General features: G+C 36.5%; 1 protein-coding gene across 4 annotated transcripts in view; it reads left to right on the top strand.

Moving 5' to 3' along the window:
• NKCC (sodium potassium chloride cotransporter) overlaps window positions 1-16,475 on the top strand; it is a 120,543-nt gene that overhangs the window by 64,949 nt on the left and 39,119 nt on the right. For all 4 annotated transcript variants that reach the window (XM_076688108.1, XM_034338705.2, XM_076688107.1 and 1 more), the window contains exon 2: window positions 7,183-7,321. In XM_076688108.1, the coding sequence (XP_076544223.1) occupies window positions 7,218-7,321 (104 nt within the window). In that variant the 5' untranslated portion in view covers window positions 7,183-7,217. The remainder of the gene's footprint in view (window positions 1-7,182; window positions 7,322-16,475) is intronic.

The raw sequence follows: 16,475 nt of genomic DNA, 5'->3' as shown, positions 1-16,475 counted from the left end.
CGAAATTTGTTTACTGATACCTATTGTACACTCCATAACGTTGGAGGTAACATTCTGTATAAGGATATTAACCTAAAGTTAAATGTATAATTTTCAAACAAAACAGTTTCGTATGTTGGAAGAATAATTTTTAAAGGAACAGTGTAAAATTTATAAAATAAAAATAATGTAAAATATAAAATTAAGTTAAAATTGAGGTCTCTCCATGATCCGTCGCGCCGTCTAAGGGTTAATACAAGATAATTTATAAATACACGTCAATACTTCAGGGGGTAAATCTAATCGCCAAAACAAGTAAGAAATGTTATATTAACATATGTCCGATATACCTTTGTTTTAACTTATGAATGATTAAAGGAAATGGTCGAAGTGACGCCTTGTGCCTCAATATGTACACGCTACTGTACGCTTTAGTACGTCTTGACTTTATCTTATGTTTAAACTAATGTCGATCGATATGAAATAGACAAAACTCTCTCCAGTCAGTGACTTATTCATACGGAACGACCTCTAGGAAGTACTGCATTATGTACCCCTGAATATCAGGGTATAATTGTAGTTTATGCAGGATGGTGCCCCGTCTCATTTCCTCTGTTCGATGCGAATATTCCTGTACAACACCTTCACAAACCAATGGATAGGACAAGGGCGACCCATCGCATGGCCACCACGATCTTCCGATCTCAATCCATTAGACTTATGTCTTTGGGGTCATTTAAAACCTATTGTGTATGAAACGCAAGTGAATAATGTGCACGATCTGTAAGAAAAGATACAAATTAGATTTTAGACTATTCGAAGAATATCTGGTATTTTCAATACTACTGTACGATATGCAGTAGTGTGTGTTGAAGTACAAGACGGGCACCTTGAACATTTTCTTTAATCATTGTCGGAATTTATACTAAGGCTGGATTTATGGTGGGGACTGTTGGTTTTTCTCAACCTGGTCATTTGTGCCATATTCAGTGTCAGACTTCGGATGGCACACGTGATATTAGAAAGTGAGTGACAATAGGCAGTCACTTGCTATAAATCTAAGTCTTGGAGGTGCGAGCAGTGTCTCAGTCACCGTTTCGATACCCTGGCAGTGAGGACCTAGAGCCAGGTCAAAACTTTGAGTTATTGAGGGCCGCATTCGCCTACCCAGATGAGTATCGTGTTCCCCTTCCAAAATGGGACACGAACTCGAACACCAAAATTCGGGAAAAAGGGACTTCACTTCGGTTTCTTACTCTGTACAAGAGACAGTTAGACACTCTGCACAGATTGTAATCAATTCTACACACATACACACACACAGTTACATAACATTGCAATAGAAATAAATATTATATTGGCACCAAAAATGTATGCGATCATTTTTTCCCAACTTTTTTGATTGGGTGGTCCTTTGAGACAATCAGACGGCACCTTGTGCAATATTGCAAGGGTCGATCAGAAATCCTTAACAATCATCCAAAACTCGAAAGCTAAGGTATATCAGACATATGTTCATATAACATTTTTTACTTGTTTTTGCGAGTAAATTTTGTTATATTCCACTCACGATGTTTATTTATTATTTATAATAAGTTACAATCGTAGAACGAAATACAGACGAAGTTTACAGGATACGATATTGGTGGTTACAAACGTAGACTATCGTCCTAAGATGGTTCGGAAAAGTCTGTGTCTGGAGGAAAAAGTGTTGGGTATTTTATAGGGTTGGAAAATAGGGAGATAGGAGTTATCATGGGTCTAATGGTCTAATAAGGGGATGAGGTCATGTGGTCCAGATTCGAGGGTGACTAGTGCGGATGAAATCATTAGAAATAGAAGGAAGGACTTGGAATGTTTGTTGCTAGAGGTTGACTCATAGTATTTGCAGGAAAATCTGGGAGTTGGATTATATAAATACAATAATGAGTGATTCAGTATATAACAATTTACCCGCTGAAGTATTGTCATGTATTTACGAATCACCCTATATATTCATGTACTAATATTGATATATCCTTCTTTTAAAGTTACGGTGCCACCATAAAATCACCAATTTCAAGTCATTTTAAGTTGCATAATTTTAGCGCCGTCTTCTAACATACATTCATCTTTGACGTAATAAAATAGCTGCTACTTTATTTGGAAAGATGCCAAGAAATGTGTAACTGAGCATGTCACTTTAAAGTGACAGAAATACGGCTAGTGATGGAATTTGGAATATTTGGCGAACTGTACCGGAAGATTTCCGGCACACTGACAGCGCAATGACAAATTTGTGAATCTTCTCGGAAACAGGAAATTAGTCAAGATGATATATTTCTGCCGCAGATGACGAGTAATTAACATTGCAATCCTAATCATTTGAAAGGAATTTATGCATCTTTGAACTAATGTGTAGATGCCATATGAACTGGAGTTACGCACTAATTTTAGTACTTCAAGGCTTAACTACTACCCTGTAAATATATTCTTAGTATCTTTGAAACGTAAACGTGGGTCATCTATGTCCAACATATATTTCAATGGGTACAAACTTTTTAGATCTAAAAAATTCATACAGCTTTTTTAAACATTTCAAAGAAAGTATATAATAACAGATTTGAAAAGCAATTTGTCTACATGTATTGAATAAACTTTGAATGAAATTAAAATTCTTTAAATGGATAAACATTTCTAAAACATGTTTGTAAAAATTCATATAGTTTCTTCAAGCATTCCCAATAATGTTCATATTTCATCATGTATCATTACAGATAAATTGGCTGTTCTTCGAAAAACTGCCATACTCTGATTTAGATCAAATTTGCAAATAAGTTCCTTTTTGCGAAAGCAACCATCGGTGAGAATGGTTTTTGGCGACTCGAGAAAAAATTTTTTACCATTTTGATGCCTACACGGAAATACTGTCTGAGTAGGTTTGGAGTAGTTTTTGATGAGGGCGGTAATATTGAATACTGTTAATGCATATACTATTTACATGGAAATGCTGTTTACAATGTGTATTCTGCGGATCTGAAGATGCGAATTATGTTTGGAACAGGTAGGGAATGACATCGAAATGGTAAAAAATGTTATTGAGTCGCCGAAAATCGTTGTCACAGATGTTTCCTTTTGCAAAAAAAGGAGTTTCTCTGCAAAATTTGATCTAAATCAGTGATGGTTTCCCGAAGTCTCGCCGGTAAATTTTATCACTTCACTATATTTAAATAAAATTATTTTGAATACATCAAAAGATTTAAATGAAGTTAGTGAACAAAAACGCTAACTTTAATTCAATTTAATCGCCAGATGCCGATTTAAGAACAAATATCCACAAAAAGTATAATTTATTCAATCCTTGAATAGTGAACTACTATAGAAGGAACTACTATTTATTTTCAATTTCAGATTTCTTTTCATTTTCATTTCCAAAATTTCAGATTATTTAACTAAATATTAATTTTCCAATGTATGAAAGTGTTTCGTTAAAACATTTGAATGTCTAATTTTAGTGAAAGCATTCTTTAATATATTTTATAGGACTTGCGATGATCTTATCAGGATTTTGTTGTAAAAAATCTCTAATTAATAATAATAACGTTAAATATCGACAAAGTAGTTTTTAAAATCATGATATAAACATTGGCGTAATTAGGTAGGCCCACCCTAAACCCTCCCAAAAATGTGGACCCACCATTTTGAAACTATAAATTCTAAAGTTCTGAAACTCTGAAATTCTAAATCTTTTAAGATTTTAATATTCTAATATTCTGAGGGTTTAAAATTTTGTAAAGTCTGCTCCTAAAAAATATCCTAGACACTAACGGATGTAAGTTATAATTTACTAAAAATATTTGCCTTGTGATATTCTTTGTTCAACAAGCTCTGTTTTTCAATAATTATTAAAAAATCTATAAATTATTTTTGTTAACTTAAATGTTCTTCCCTTTATGACAGAGAAATACCATTCAATGTTATTAACATGCACTTGTGTAATGAATTTGTGAAAAGACTGAAAATATGCATATCACGCATGTTTCATACTAGTTCTAAGTGTAAATTGGTATACTTAGAACAATTTCTGTAATAGTTTCATGTTAGCACTTTATACGTGTAACATTGTTTCTCATGAAAAACCTTATGCAATCGAACTTCCTATTTGTCACTTGTTGAGTCATAGAATTTGTTGTATTTCCAATTCTGTGAATATTCATAGCACGAACAATTTGCATGTTGACTTGCCAATTAACAATAAATTCTAGAACTATGTTACGTAAAAGTAACGTATCTTATGAATGAACAAACTATTATATGGAAGAATAAAAATTGTTATTTAATTAAAAATAGAATGTTTCACGATTGGAACTTGAAATTTAGAATTCAGAATGTTTTACTAATTTTAAAATTAATAAAATTGTATTAATTGCGTTAAAGGAATATTTTACTAAAAATGAAAATGTTTACTCCACTTTTTTTTTATTTTATATTTACAACTGGTTCTGGAGCCAACCAGCATATTCAATACATGGTATTCTATTGTGCAGGTGGATGACACTCATTGTCAGTAGTGTTTCCACTAAATACAATGCGCGTGCATTGTTTTAATTCATTGTAGATCGGTTGGTTTTGTCCTCTTCAATCTTCCGAGTTTTAGTGCGCGTTTTAAATTTTCGGCTAATTTGTTGGGATGATTTTCTAGTTGGTTCTTGCGCGTTGTTGCAAATCTTTCTATTTGTTCTTTGGTGTATTTTATTTTGAGATCTTTGTACATAATGACTCCACTGACATACCATGGAGCAAAAGTTACCGTTCTTAGAGCTTTTATTTGAGACCTTTGGATAATATCTAGATTGCTTTTTTTGGCACATCCCAAAAGCTGAATGCCATACGTCCATATAGGGATAATTGCAGCTTTGTGTAAAAGCACTTTGTTTTCTAAAGTAAGGGTTGACCTGTATCCCAGAATCCAATACAGGCTCCTCATTTTTAGATCTAGTTCTTCTAGTTTTTCTTCATTTGTATGTTTTTTCTATGCGAGTCCTTTGTCTAGGGACATACCTAGGTATTTTACATTATCTTTTGTGGTTAATCTTTTGCCATCTAGTTTGACTTCTGGATGTAACATGTCTTGTAGTAAAGGTGATGTGCGTTGACTTTTGTGCATTAATTTTTATCTTCCACTTTTTGGCCCATTCAGATGTCATTTCTAAAGATTCCTGCAAGAGTCTTGATGCTTCGGAGGGGTTTTCATGCGATGCTAAAAATGCAGTATCATCTGCATTCGTGGCTGTGATAATATTTTCACTACATGGTAAGTCTGCAGTAAAGATCTGGTACAGGGTAGGACCTACGACGCTTCCTTGTAGAACCCCTGCTAGTATAGGGTAGATTTTGGAGTAACTACCATCTTGGTTGACGTGAAAATATCTTTCGCTTAGGTAGGATTTGAATAACATGTAGTAATTGAATGGTAGGTGTCGTTTAATTTTGTACAGTAGGCCTGAGTGCCAGACTCTGTCGAATGCTTGACTTACCATATGTCTATAAATGCTGCAGAGCATACTTTTTTTCTTTGAAGCTTTTTTTAATTTCGTTGTCTATACGGTGAACTTGCTCAATTGTTGAGTGGTGTTCCCGATATCCAAATTAGTGCAGTGGTATTAAACAGTTTTCCCTAAGTATTGGTTTCAGTCATTTGAGGATTAACTTTTCAAATAAGTTTGAGAGGAGGTAGTAGCAAGATCGGTCTGTAGGAGGCTGCCTCTGTTGGGGGTTTACTTGGTTTGTGTATAAGAATTATTTCGGTAAATTTCCATTGAATTGGGAAGTATTGTGTTCTGAGTATCGCATTGTATATTTGGGTTATATATTGCAACTATTGCTTTTTTTGGTAAATCTTTTAGAACTTTAGCGGTTATTAAGTCGTATCCTGGTGCTTTTCTGTCGTTAAGAGGTTTTATCTCTTTTATCACTTCGTTGGGACTGATGTGTTCAATAGGTCTGCTTGGTTGTAGTGGAGTATTAAGATACTCCATTATTGCACTGTCTTCTGAGTCGGGTGCGGAGTTGTCGTTAGGTTTGAAGACCTTAGAGAGACGTATTGCGAAAGTTTCAGCTATGTCGTGATCCTTTCTAGCCCATGTGTTGTCTTCGTTTTGTATGGGAGTGGGATATGCTTGTTTGTCTTTTTAGTTTTTTTGTGATTTTCCACAATGAATAGTTTTGTTCCAGATAGGGGTACAAATTTTGTATGTATTCCCGAATATTATCATTTTTTATTTTGTTTAGGAGTTTTTTCAATTCTTTGGACAGCTTGTTCAATTATCTCTTGTCTTCGGGATGCCTAGAATATTGCCATATCATGTAGTTTATTGTGTAATCACCTTTAGCTTTGGTTCGTGATATAGACTGGTATGCCGCAGTTTGCAGCGCTTTTGTTAACACCTCGACTGTGTAGTCATTTTCATCTTCTGTTTTTAGAGAGATTGTTAAGTCTATAGTTTTATTAACGTGTGTTCTGAACACATTCCAGTTAGTTTTTCAGGTGTACAGGGAAGGGCGTCTTTCTTTTTCTACAATTCCTGAGCTCATTGTTAGTATAACTGGAGAACGATCTAAAGAGAGGTCAAAACTTGGATAGACGTTAATGTTGTTTAACGAAGTACCTTTTGCAATATAGAAGTCGAAAAGATCTGGTATTTTTGTTGGATCTGTTGGCCAATAAGTGGGTTTGCCTGTACTAATGTGGTTGTATCCTCTTGATAACATTGTTTTTTGGAGTTCTCTGCCTTTGGGGTTAGTGAGTCTTGTACCCCATTGCGGATGTTTTGCGTTGAAATCACCTCCTGCAATAAACCTCTCACCTAAGGTACTGAAGAAGTTATCGAATTGTTCTTTTTGTATTATATGTCGTGGTAGGCAATATACTGCTGCTATGACTAATGAACCGGTTGAGTCTTTTATTTTTATACTCGTAGATTGAAGGTAGTTCTCTTCGTATTTATTTAATTTGTAGTGTGATATCTTCTCGTTTATGATTATGGTAGTCTATAAAAAATTTGGGTTACCAATTGTTTCTATTTTTAATGAGAGACACTATGAAATAAAAGAACGTTAAACAATTATTTTAAATGAAATATTTAGAAATCAAAGAATTACCAATTTTTAAAAAAGCGATTAACAATAAAATATTTAAGTTTCTCTTCTGTTTCTTTCTTTCAGATTCAACGAATCGCAGTTGACTTGTACTTAAAGCTATGGATGATGAGGTAATTGGTGGAGGTCAAAATAATAAGAGGTTACCAATGACCCTAAATGTCAGTGGACTGTGGGACGTTGTCCCACGGTTGGATCACTATAGGTGAGTGCAGTTATTTATCATCCCCTTTATGTCAAACCACTAAATGTACAAATTACTAAATGTTTTACTTTCTGAATTAAAGTGTGTGTTAAGTGTCTTTTTTTTGTTCTTCACTTTATATCAAAATGACCAATGTATACCTTATAGCTTTGTATAAGTAACGATAATTACAGCATACTCTCATTATATTACCGCTGATGGGACTGTAGCAACGGAAAATTTGCAAGTATTTTATCTTCTTTGGATGGTGAAAGAGCAGCACTAATATGTTTATAAATTCATATGAAGGTCAAATCACTCATGTGGCAATATAACGAGAGTTTACTATATTCCCTGAGCTTTTTTTATACATGTGTACTATCAGGGGCGTCAAATAGGGTATTAAATAGAGTAGGGTGACTCTTGTGAAATTCAACTTTAAAAATATGGAATACTAAACCTTAAAATCGAGAGGCTACAACAAATTAATAAATAACTTTTAAGAAATAAAGATGATGTGAAATATTTGTAAGTTATAAATATTCAAATTTCTTGTGCACAAACATTTAAGTTAATAAAATAAAGTATAATCTTATACTCTTATTTTTTAATTACTGTGTATGTATACATTGTGACCCGTTTTACGTGGGCGCACTCTATATTTTATTATCCTTTTTACACTTCTACAAATTTCGTGATATTGCGATTACAATTCGTTAGGCGCCAGCCACTCGCGGTGGCAACTAAAGAAAGGAAAAATCGGGAAATTACAGGAGACGGGTTACGCGGCTATCCTGGGTTGCCGTAACAATTACTACGCGGAGGAGTACGCGAGGAGGATTGTCGGGGGAGGGGAATCTCAAAGGTCGGGAAGGGTTCTCTGGAAAGTTCGTTACGTTACGCGTTGGAGGATAAATGCAGAAGGGAACTGTAAGGGTAGGGAAAGGGTTATCGCAAACGCGCGTAATACCGGACGCGAAAGGCGTGATCCGCGAACTAGAAGATACGAAATACGCGGACGAGAAGGCAGCCGTTACGAGGACCGTCTCAGACTTTACAATAATAATTTAGGGTCTCACCAATGCGCTGGACACGGCACACACACACTCACGCTCTGTCTCCTCACAAAACTCGCTTTTCTCAAAATTTCTGTATCGCTCTGACTCGCTACTCAAAATCGCTCTTTATTCGCTATCGTATCGGTTGCCTAAAGCTCATTCGCGGCTCGTCGTCGCGGCAGCGGCGTTAAATTGGGACCTCTTCCGGGAGTAGGATTGATCGATTATCGATCTGCCGGTAATCGGGATCGATAGGGCGGATGGGAACTCGGCGATGACGGCTGCGGGCTGTGTTCTTCGGGCTCGGCGACAGATGTCTCCATGGGTTGCTTTTGCTGCCTTTATTGGGCTGGTGGATTTCGGTTATTTGTTTCGGGTTGCTCCCTTTCTGGGGAGGGGTGCTGGTTCTGTCGTCGGCCTCGAAGCTCCGTTGGCAGCTTGTTAGGGTCTTCTTTGTCGTCTCCATCGGCCCGTTACCGGCGGGTGGGAAAAGGAGTTAGGTAAGGGAAGGGTTATTGGTGGATTTAATATTGAAGCGGGAAGTGGGAGAAGCGCAGCGATTGTAACGGGGGGGGGGCACACGTGGCACCACGTTACAACATATATCGATCAAATTTTTCATTTATTAGAATTTACTAAATTAAATTAAATTACATTAAATTTAGTTAATTATTCTAAACAAGTAACTATTCTCGAAATATCAACATAACTATTAATTTTTTAATAAGTAAAAGATACGATTAAAAATATAATTTCTCCTAAACAGATAATAAATAATTAATGATAAGGATTGATAAAAAAAATGATGGAAACTTACTATTATTAATTAAAAATATGGCTGTAGTTCCGAATTGCCCCGGTGGCCAATCGACATGGGCTTTGGAGGGGGGAGAGGGGGGAGGGAGAAAACCCCAAATATAAAACGGTTTCCACATCAGACCAGTAGTTCCGGCGATATTAATTAAAAACTTTCGTAGAATATATAGAATTTTGCCTATACAGACGTGTTCCTGCTGTAGAAACCGTGGTCGTCACGCGTCAAGCAGTCAATGACACAGCAGGGGGTCCCGACCTGGGTATCTACAGGGTGTCCTATATGTATAAAGCGCATTACTTTGTAAACTGTGGTTCACGTTTACATTAATCTCGTCGTTTTACTCGTTTTGATATGCTGAATACGAATATGACTCTTGTTTTTAATGGAAATAACAAGCTGTCGAAATATTCGCATACAACTTTACACAGAATTTTACCCAAAAATGTAAGGCATATGTAAGGCGAATTTGCCAGTTATACATATACGAACAGAAGGTAACACTTTATTCGTCTACGAATATCAAACCGTAGTAGGTTAGGTTAGGTTATATTCTCCGTGGCGGTGGTGAAGGGCAAAGCGCCTCCGCCGGCCTAAAACACAAGAATAATTACTTTGAAAAATTGAAGGAGAAACTTCCGAAAGGCCCCCCCACCCTAGGACAACCAAACTTCCGGTTTATAGTAACTGAGGAACGAGAAATCGAATGAGACCATTTTCAGAACTGGCAAATAAACCGTTCTCGAGATATATAGGGTATTCTAAAAGTGTGGGACCCCCCTATTATCTCGATAAAAACGCATTTCCACGGAAAATGACTAAAACAAAAGTTGTAGGGGTCGTAAAGTATTATCTTGTAGTGACCTTGAACTTAACGTTATCCAGACACGGGGGTGCCAATTATCGTTTTCGTGTAGGGAAAACCCAACACCTGACCCGTTGTCGGCGTAAGGAATGTTGAATTAGGGACGAAAAAGCTACCCTGAGTGGGTTAGCGACTACACCCACCAGGCACCTTCCGCCTAACCTAACCTAACCCTAACCTAACCCTAACCCTAACATGCAAGGTTAAGTTCAAGGTCACTACAAAATAATACTTTAAGACCCCTACAACTTTTGTTTTAGTCATTTTCCGTGGAAATGCGTTCTTATCGAGGTAATAGGGGGGTCCCACACTTTTAGAATACCCTGTATGTCTCGAGAACGGTTTATTTGCCAGTTCTGAAAATGATCTCATTCGATTTCTCGTCCCTCAATTACTGTAAATTCGAAGTTTGGTTGTCCTAGGGTAGGGGGGCCTTTCGGAAGTATACCCAAATTGAAATTATTTTATCTGAGACACCCTATAGATACTCAGGTCGAGGCCCCCTACTGTGTCATCGGCTACTTGACACTCGACGACCACGATTTCTACAGCGGGGATGGTTGTGTTAGTCATGTTTGTATATGCAGAATTCTATGTATTCTGCGGAAGCTTTTAATTAATATCTCTAAAACTACTGGTCTGATGTGGATACCGTTTGATATTTGGGGTCTTCCCCCTCCCCCCTCCGCCGGGGCTATTCGGAACTATACCCAACTTTTGTTTACAAATTTCAGAAATAGAACAACAATGTATATCTACATTCATTAACACTACACAAACTACATGTTATGATATTTCTTGAGTATTTCCATCTTCTCACAGCTGTGACCAATTTTTCTTCCGAGATCAATTTTCTCCTGTAACATTTGTCCTTAACATCTTCGACAGCTGACAAAATATACACAATCACACAGTCGCTTAAGACTTAGGAGCAACTTTCGCATTTTGGAGAAAACAAACTTTTTGACACGTACACCCTGCAGCAACTGTTTCACTTCACCTGAATATGTTGCTAAACTCGATACTTGTTTACAGGATATTAGTATTACACATTGTTTCGTAAATGACCTTTTCGAGAAATAAATGGTTTACGTAAATTTCAAACTTTTGTTGTTGCCTATATTTTAGCATTAGTAATTCTGTGTAATAAATTACCTCTAGCATTTCAATACTGTTCAGTATCTCGCCGAGATAATATTGCCCGGTATTTCAAGTAATTAATTATTGAATATTTCTCTAATATAGTTGGCGCTCTCTAATTCCCCAACATACAGGGTATCTCAGGTCGGGTAGTACAACCGAGCAGAGGATGATTCTACAAGCAAAAATAAGCCGATAAAAAACAATACATTTTTACTGTTTGTGCTTTTGTTTTCGAACGAAGGATTAAAAAAATATTATTGTTCTTTATATAAGTTAGGGGATCCTAGGACTGTTTAGGATAAAACTAATGTCCATAATATTGTCCTTTTATAACAAATAGTTTACCGTTAGCTTTATTAAAAAATTCCAATTCGTTCTCGAGATATCTAGAAAAAAACAGTTCTTCGGGATAACACTTGATGGCGATTTTTTCTCTTAAATGAACGAATTAGCACGTATGAGAAAATCGGTGAGTTACACCTCCGGTACTTTTGTTATGAGTGCAAATGTATTCAACGAATATTTGAATTCCATTTTTATTGAAACGAAAGCTCAAACAGAAAAAATTCGGCTAATAGAAAGTTTTCTTATAGAATCACTCCCTTCCCGGTTGTACTGCCCGACCTGAGGCACCCTGTGTAATTTGCCGTTAGAAATGCCTCGTGTTCACATGAATTGTTCACACACGCGCGTGCACTCAAGTCTTTTGCCATTGGTCTAACTAGGTACTTAAAGACCAGGGTGAGTCCCCCACTCCCCTTAAAAATTTGGGCCAACCCCTCCCTAAAAATGTGAATCTTCATCATTCTAAAATTTGAAAATTTGAAAACTTTAGAATTTCAACGTTTAAAGTTTCTTACATTTCAGAGTGCCAAAATTCCAAAGTTTTAAAATTTTAGAATTCAAAAATTTCATTGTTCAAAATTTCCAAATTCCAGAATTTGCGGATTCCAAAATTCCCAAAATTCAAGAATTCAAAAATTTCAAACTTTTTAAATTACAAAATTATAAATCCTAAAATTTTCCAAATTCCAAAATTCTAGATTTTCAAAATTCGAAAATTTCAAAATTTTTAAGGAACTTGGCCCACTCCAGGAGAAAGTCCAAATTATACCAATGTCTCTCGCCTAAAAAGCTGTTAAATCTGAAACAGACGAGTTGGTGATTTTACTAGTGTTACATAAGCAAATGTTAAAGTAATGTATGTAACACATTGTATATGTACAGGGTGTAAAAAAATTAAATGTCACGACCTATATAGGGTGATTCTACACCTCTGGATCGGTGGAGATCTGTCAAAGAAAGTGACCGCGAAATTGACCTTGACCCCTAATTTCAAGGTCAAATTTTTTTATTGGCTTATCGTATAGTGCTCATCGAGGGGATAAAAAGTCTGAAAGGAACTATGTGCCGGAAATCAACCCTTCCCCTAGAAAAAAGCCGTCAAAGTTTCCCTATACGTTAATGCATTAAACGTTGAGTCGCGCGGTACCCCTCTCCAGTGATCTTGGCGCATCAGTCTCGCGTATCGCTCGAATTTCATGCTATAGGATAATTCTTGAATTTCAATCACAATGCCAGCATATAGGAAGGGTAAATTCTAAGAGAGCATATTTAAAAAGACAAAATAACTACTGCGTTTAAATGAAAATAAAAATGAATTTAATCGAAACATTCGTAATATAATATAATATGATACAAGTATGATAAGTAATATAATATATAAATAACAATAATAAAAGTAATACAATAATAATAAAAATATAATAGAAAAGAATTATATAAAATAATAGTATAAAAAGTAATAATATATGATATAACATAATATAAAAAATAATATGTAATATGATAATAAATATAATAAGGTAATAAATGTGATAAAATAATTTAATTAAAATAATTTAATTATCTGTTGACGGACGGGTGTGCTATTGACGAAGCGGGACGAAATTATTTTAGCTCGTAAGATATGCGTTTATATTCGAAGTGCAAAACTTCAGTGAATTAAATTCATTTTTATTTTCATTTAAACGCAGTAGTTATTTTGTCTTTTTAAATATGCTCTCTTAGAATTTACCCTTCCTATATGCTGGCATTGTGATTGAAATTCAAGAATTATCCTATAGCATGAAATTCGAGCGATACGCGAGACTGATGCGCCAAGATCACTGGAGAGGGGTACCGCGCGACTCAACGTTTAATGCATTAACGTATAGGGAAACTTTGACGGCTTTTTTCTAGGGGAAGGGTTGATTTCCGGCACATAGTTCCTTTCAGACTTTTTATCCCCTCGATGAGCACTATACGATAAGCCAATAAAAAAATTTGACCTTGAAATTAGGGGTCAAGGTCAATTTTGCGGTCGCTTTCTTTGACAGATCTCCACCGATCCAGAGGTGTAGAATCACCCTATATAGGTCGTGACATTTAATTTTTTTACACCCTGTACTTACAACATTGTACTTAGGTATATTGAAGGTGCTGATTACTCTAATAGTTTGAATGGATATTCTTACATGTTTTCATAAGACATTATTCTGTTGACACTAACCAAATAATTGTTACGAGCCGGAGGGGGCGGCTGCGTAGCCGGGGCTTAATCTCGGTTATGGTATTTGTTAATGGCTTGACCAGTGTTGTTATTAACACTGGGAGCCTAAGGAAGTAGACGTGGAGACGAACCTACGTATGGCTAACGTAAGGAGCCACAGGAAAGGTGAAGACGTGAGGACGAACCTACGTATGGCTAACGTAGGGAGCCTCAGGAGTGTGATATGCGGACGAACTTACGTATGGCTAACGTAGGAAGCCGCAGGAAATGTTAGTATTAGGTCTCGTAACTTGATTGATGTACCTCGAGCGGTAAAGGTACATCTTAGTGGATTTCTAGACTAGTCAATATAATTGGACAATAGTAGATAAGTTAAAATAATATGAGTTTATTCTCTATTCCGGGATCTTACAATTGTGTGTAATTGTCGCGGTGTTCAATGAATTAAACTCTAAGTTGCAAATTTAAATGAGTTGAATAAATAAAGTTTAGTTTCGATTCCGCGAAGCAAGAATCTAATCCTTCTCGGTTTTCACGAACGCGAGTAAACGGGGGCGGACTACAACGATCAGAATAATGCTTAACAGCAGTCAACGTACTGTATAGTTACTGACAATGAGTGCTTGAAAGGGACTTGAATACCCGATCTCGCAGAGTTTCCTCGTTGCAGAGATTATCCGTAAAAGAAACGTACTGACGTGTATCGAACTGATTCTAGACTTCAACTAGACCCGAGGTGCCTTTGCCGCCACCCTTTTTATACTCAAAAATTAGAGTAAAAAGAGTGGTGGGGACTGACTCTACGTGACCCGTAGGACCGCGCCCTTGCTTTGCGTTGGTCTCGAATTTTCCAGAAGACGGTTGGTGTCGGATGCGCACATCCGATTCCATATAAGGAAATTTCCGAGACGGATACGTAACATAATATAAAACAACTGTACGTATACGAGAATTATAACATAAATAAAGTCAAAGTTTATTTCGAAACAATTCGCTATCTTCCGAGCCACACGTGTATCAAGATCAAATACAATATATATAATACTCTTACAATTTGTTTAATCATTTGGGAGTTAATGCCATTACCATTAAGCTTCCCAACCTCGCGTTGAACTAAACGTGAGGAATTAACAAGAATAAAGGGAGGGGGAAGTTTGAGACTGGTAATAATGAAACATATTCTCTCTGACTCTCTCTAGTGGTACATGTTATAGGTTAAATTTTGTCATTTTTATTTAAAACTTATTTAATGTAACAACCACTGCCCAGTTTCGATATTTAACTAGGCCACCATCACGTGTGTGAAGTTAGCCCCCCACTTTTCGAATTTTGTATTTTTTGAAATTGTGCTGTATTGTGCTACGTTTGTGTCGTATTGTGCCGTAAACCCCAACTCTGTAAGTCAAAGCATACTCATGAAAATTAAAAAAAACCAAATTTTTGATAGTCCCGCACTTTTCGAATTTTGAGTTTCTCTTTTTTGTGCCGTATTGTGCTATGTTTGTGCTGAATTCTGCCGCAAACAAGAGATCGATAACATCAATAACAATTAAGAAAATAAATAAAAACAAAATTATACTAGCCCCGCACTTTTGCCGAAACAAACTTTTTGTTTTTTTAAATAATTTGTGATAACTTGTGCTACGTTGTGCCGTCGATAGAAACTCGATATCTCTATTCATTTTGAAGATAAAAAATGTTGAATTTTTAGGAATACAAAATTTAATATTCGTATAACTTACGAACGGCGACAGATAATCGAATTCTGCAAGTTGTGCTGAATTGTGCTACTTACAATCTGCGAGATACATGCGTTAAAAGTTGATATTAACTTGTGTCAATAAAAATTAACAAAAAAGGTTGGGGTAATTAAAAAATTTGGGATTTTCGAATTTTCTTTGATTGTGCCGGATTATGCTAAACTAACACAACAACTTTTTCTAATGACAAAATTTCGTCAGATCGCCAGATTTCGCAGCATTGGCAAAGTTAGGAATCAGACGTTAGGAATTTGCATGCGTTTAAAAGCTGGATAAGTGCAAGGTGGCTATCCCTTCCACATGGGGGGATCCCTCTTGGCAAACGAGACGCTCGACATGGAAGCCGTGTAATATGATCCGAACCGTAATATCGGTGTGACTAATACTAATTCAATGATAAAATTTTTTTATTTTTGACCTATTCTTAATGAAACTATTCCTAATGCATTTATGAGATCTTTTTGATTAAAATGATATCAAACACGATATAGTTTAAATTATATTAATTTATTTATTTAGAATATGCTGCGGAACTATTCACTGCAAATTAGGTGCTTTATGTTGTTAGGATAAGCCCGTGATTTCTGTTACGTTGGCAACTTCGCGCTTCGTTGCCTCGTCACGAACACCCACGCGGATTTGTTCCTCCGTTGGGTTGTAGGCCTCAACGTTCCTTTTGAGTTCGTTGATGGTCACGACGCGGGTTTTCAAACTTTCGTTTGTGATAGAAACGCAAGTGTCGAGACGCTCTCGACTCGACCCCTGCGATGACGTTGGAGTCGGGAGGAGTGCGCTGACTGGTACTCCGTCGGAAAAATGTCAAATACCAATCAGCGTGTCCCTTGAGGTCTGGACCCACCCTCTCTAGCGCCCTTAGCGCATCTTCGTCTAGAAAGGGTGGGGCGAGACCGATGTCGCTGAGAGAACCCTGAAAGTCCAGCACACCGCGGTTTTTCCTCCAGGCGAACATTTGCCAACCAGAAG

The sequence above is a fragment of the Osmia lignaria genome, chromosome 4 (assembly GCF_051020975.1).
Source record: "Osmia lignaria lignaria isolate PbOS001 chromosome 4, iyOsmLign1, whole genome shotgun sequence".
Lineage (NCBI taxonomy): Eukaryota > Metazoa > Arthropoda > Insecta > Hymenoptera > Megachilidae > Osmia > Osmia lignaria.
Note: the sequence above shows the minus strand (reverse complement) of the source record. Positions and strands in the feature narration are given on the sequence as shown.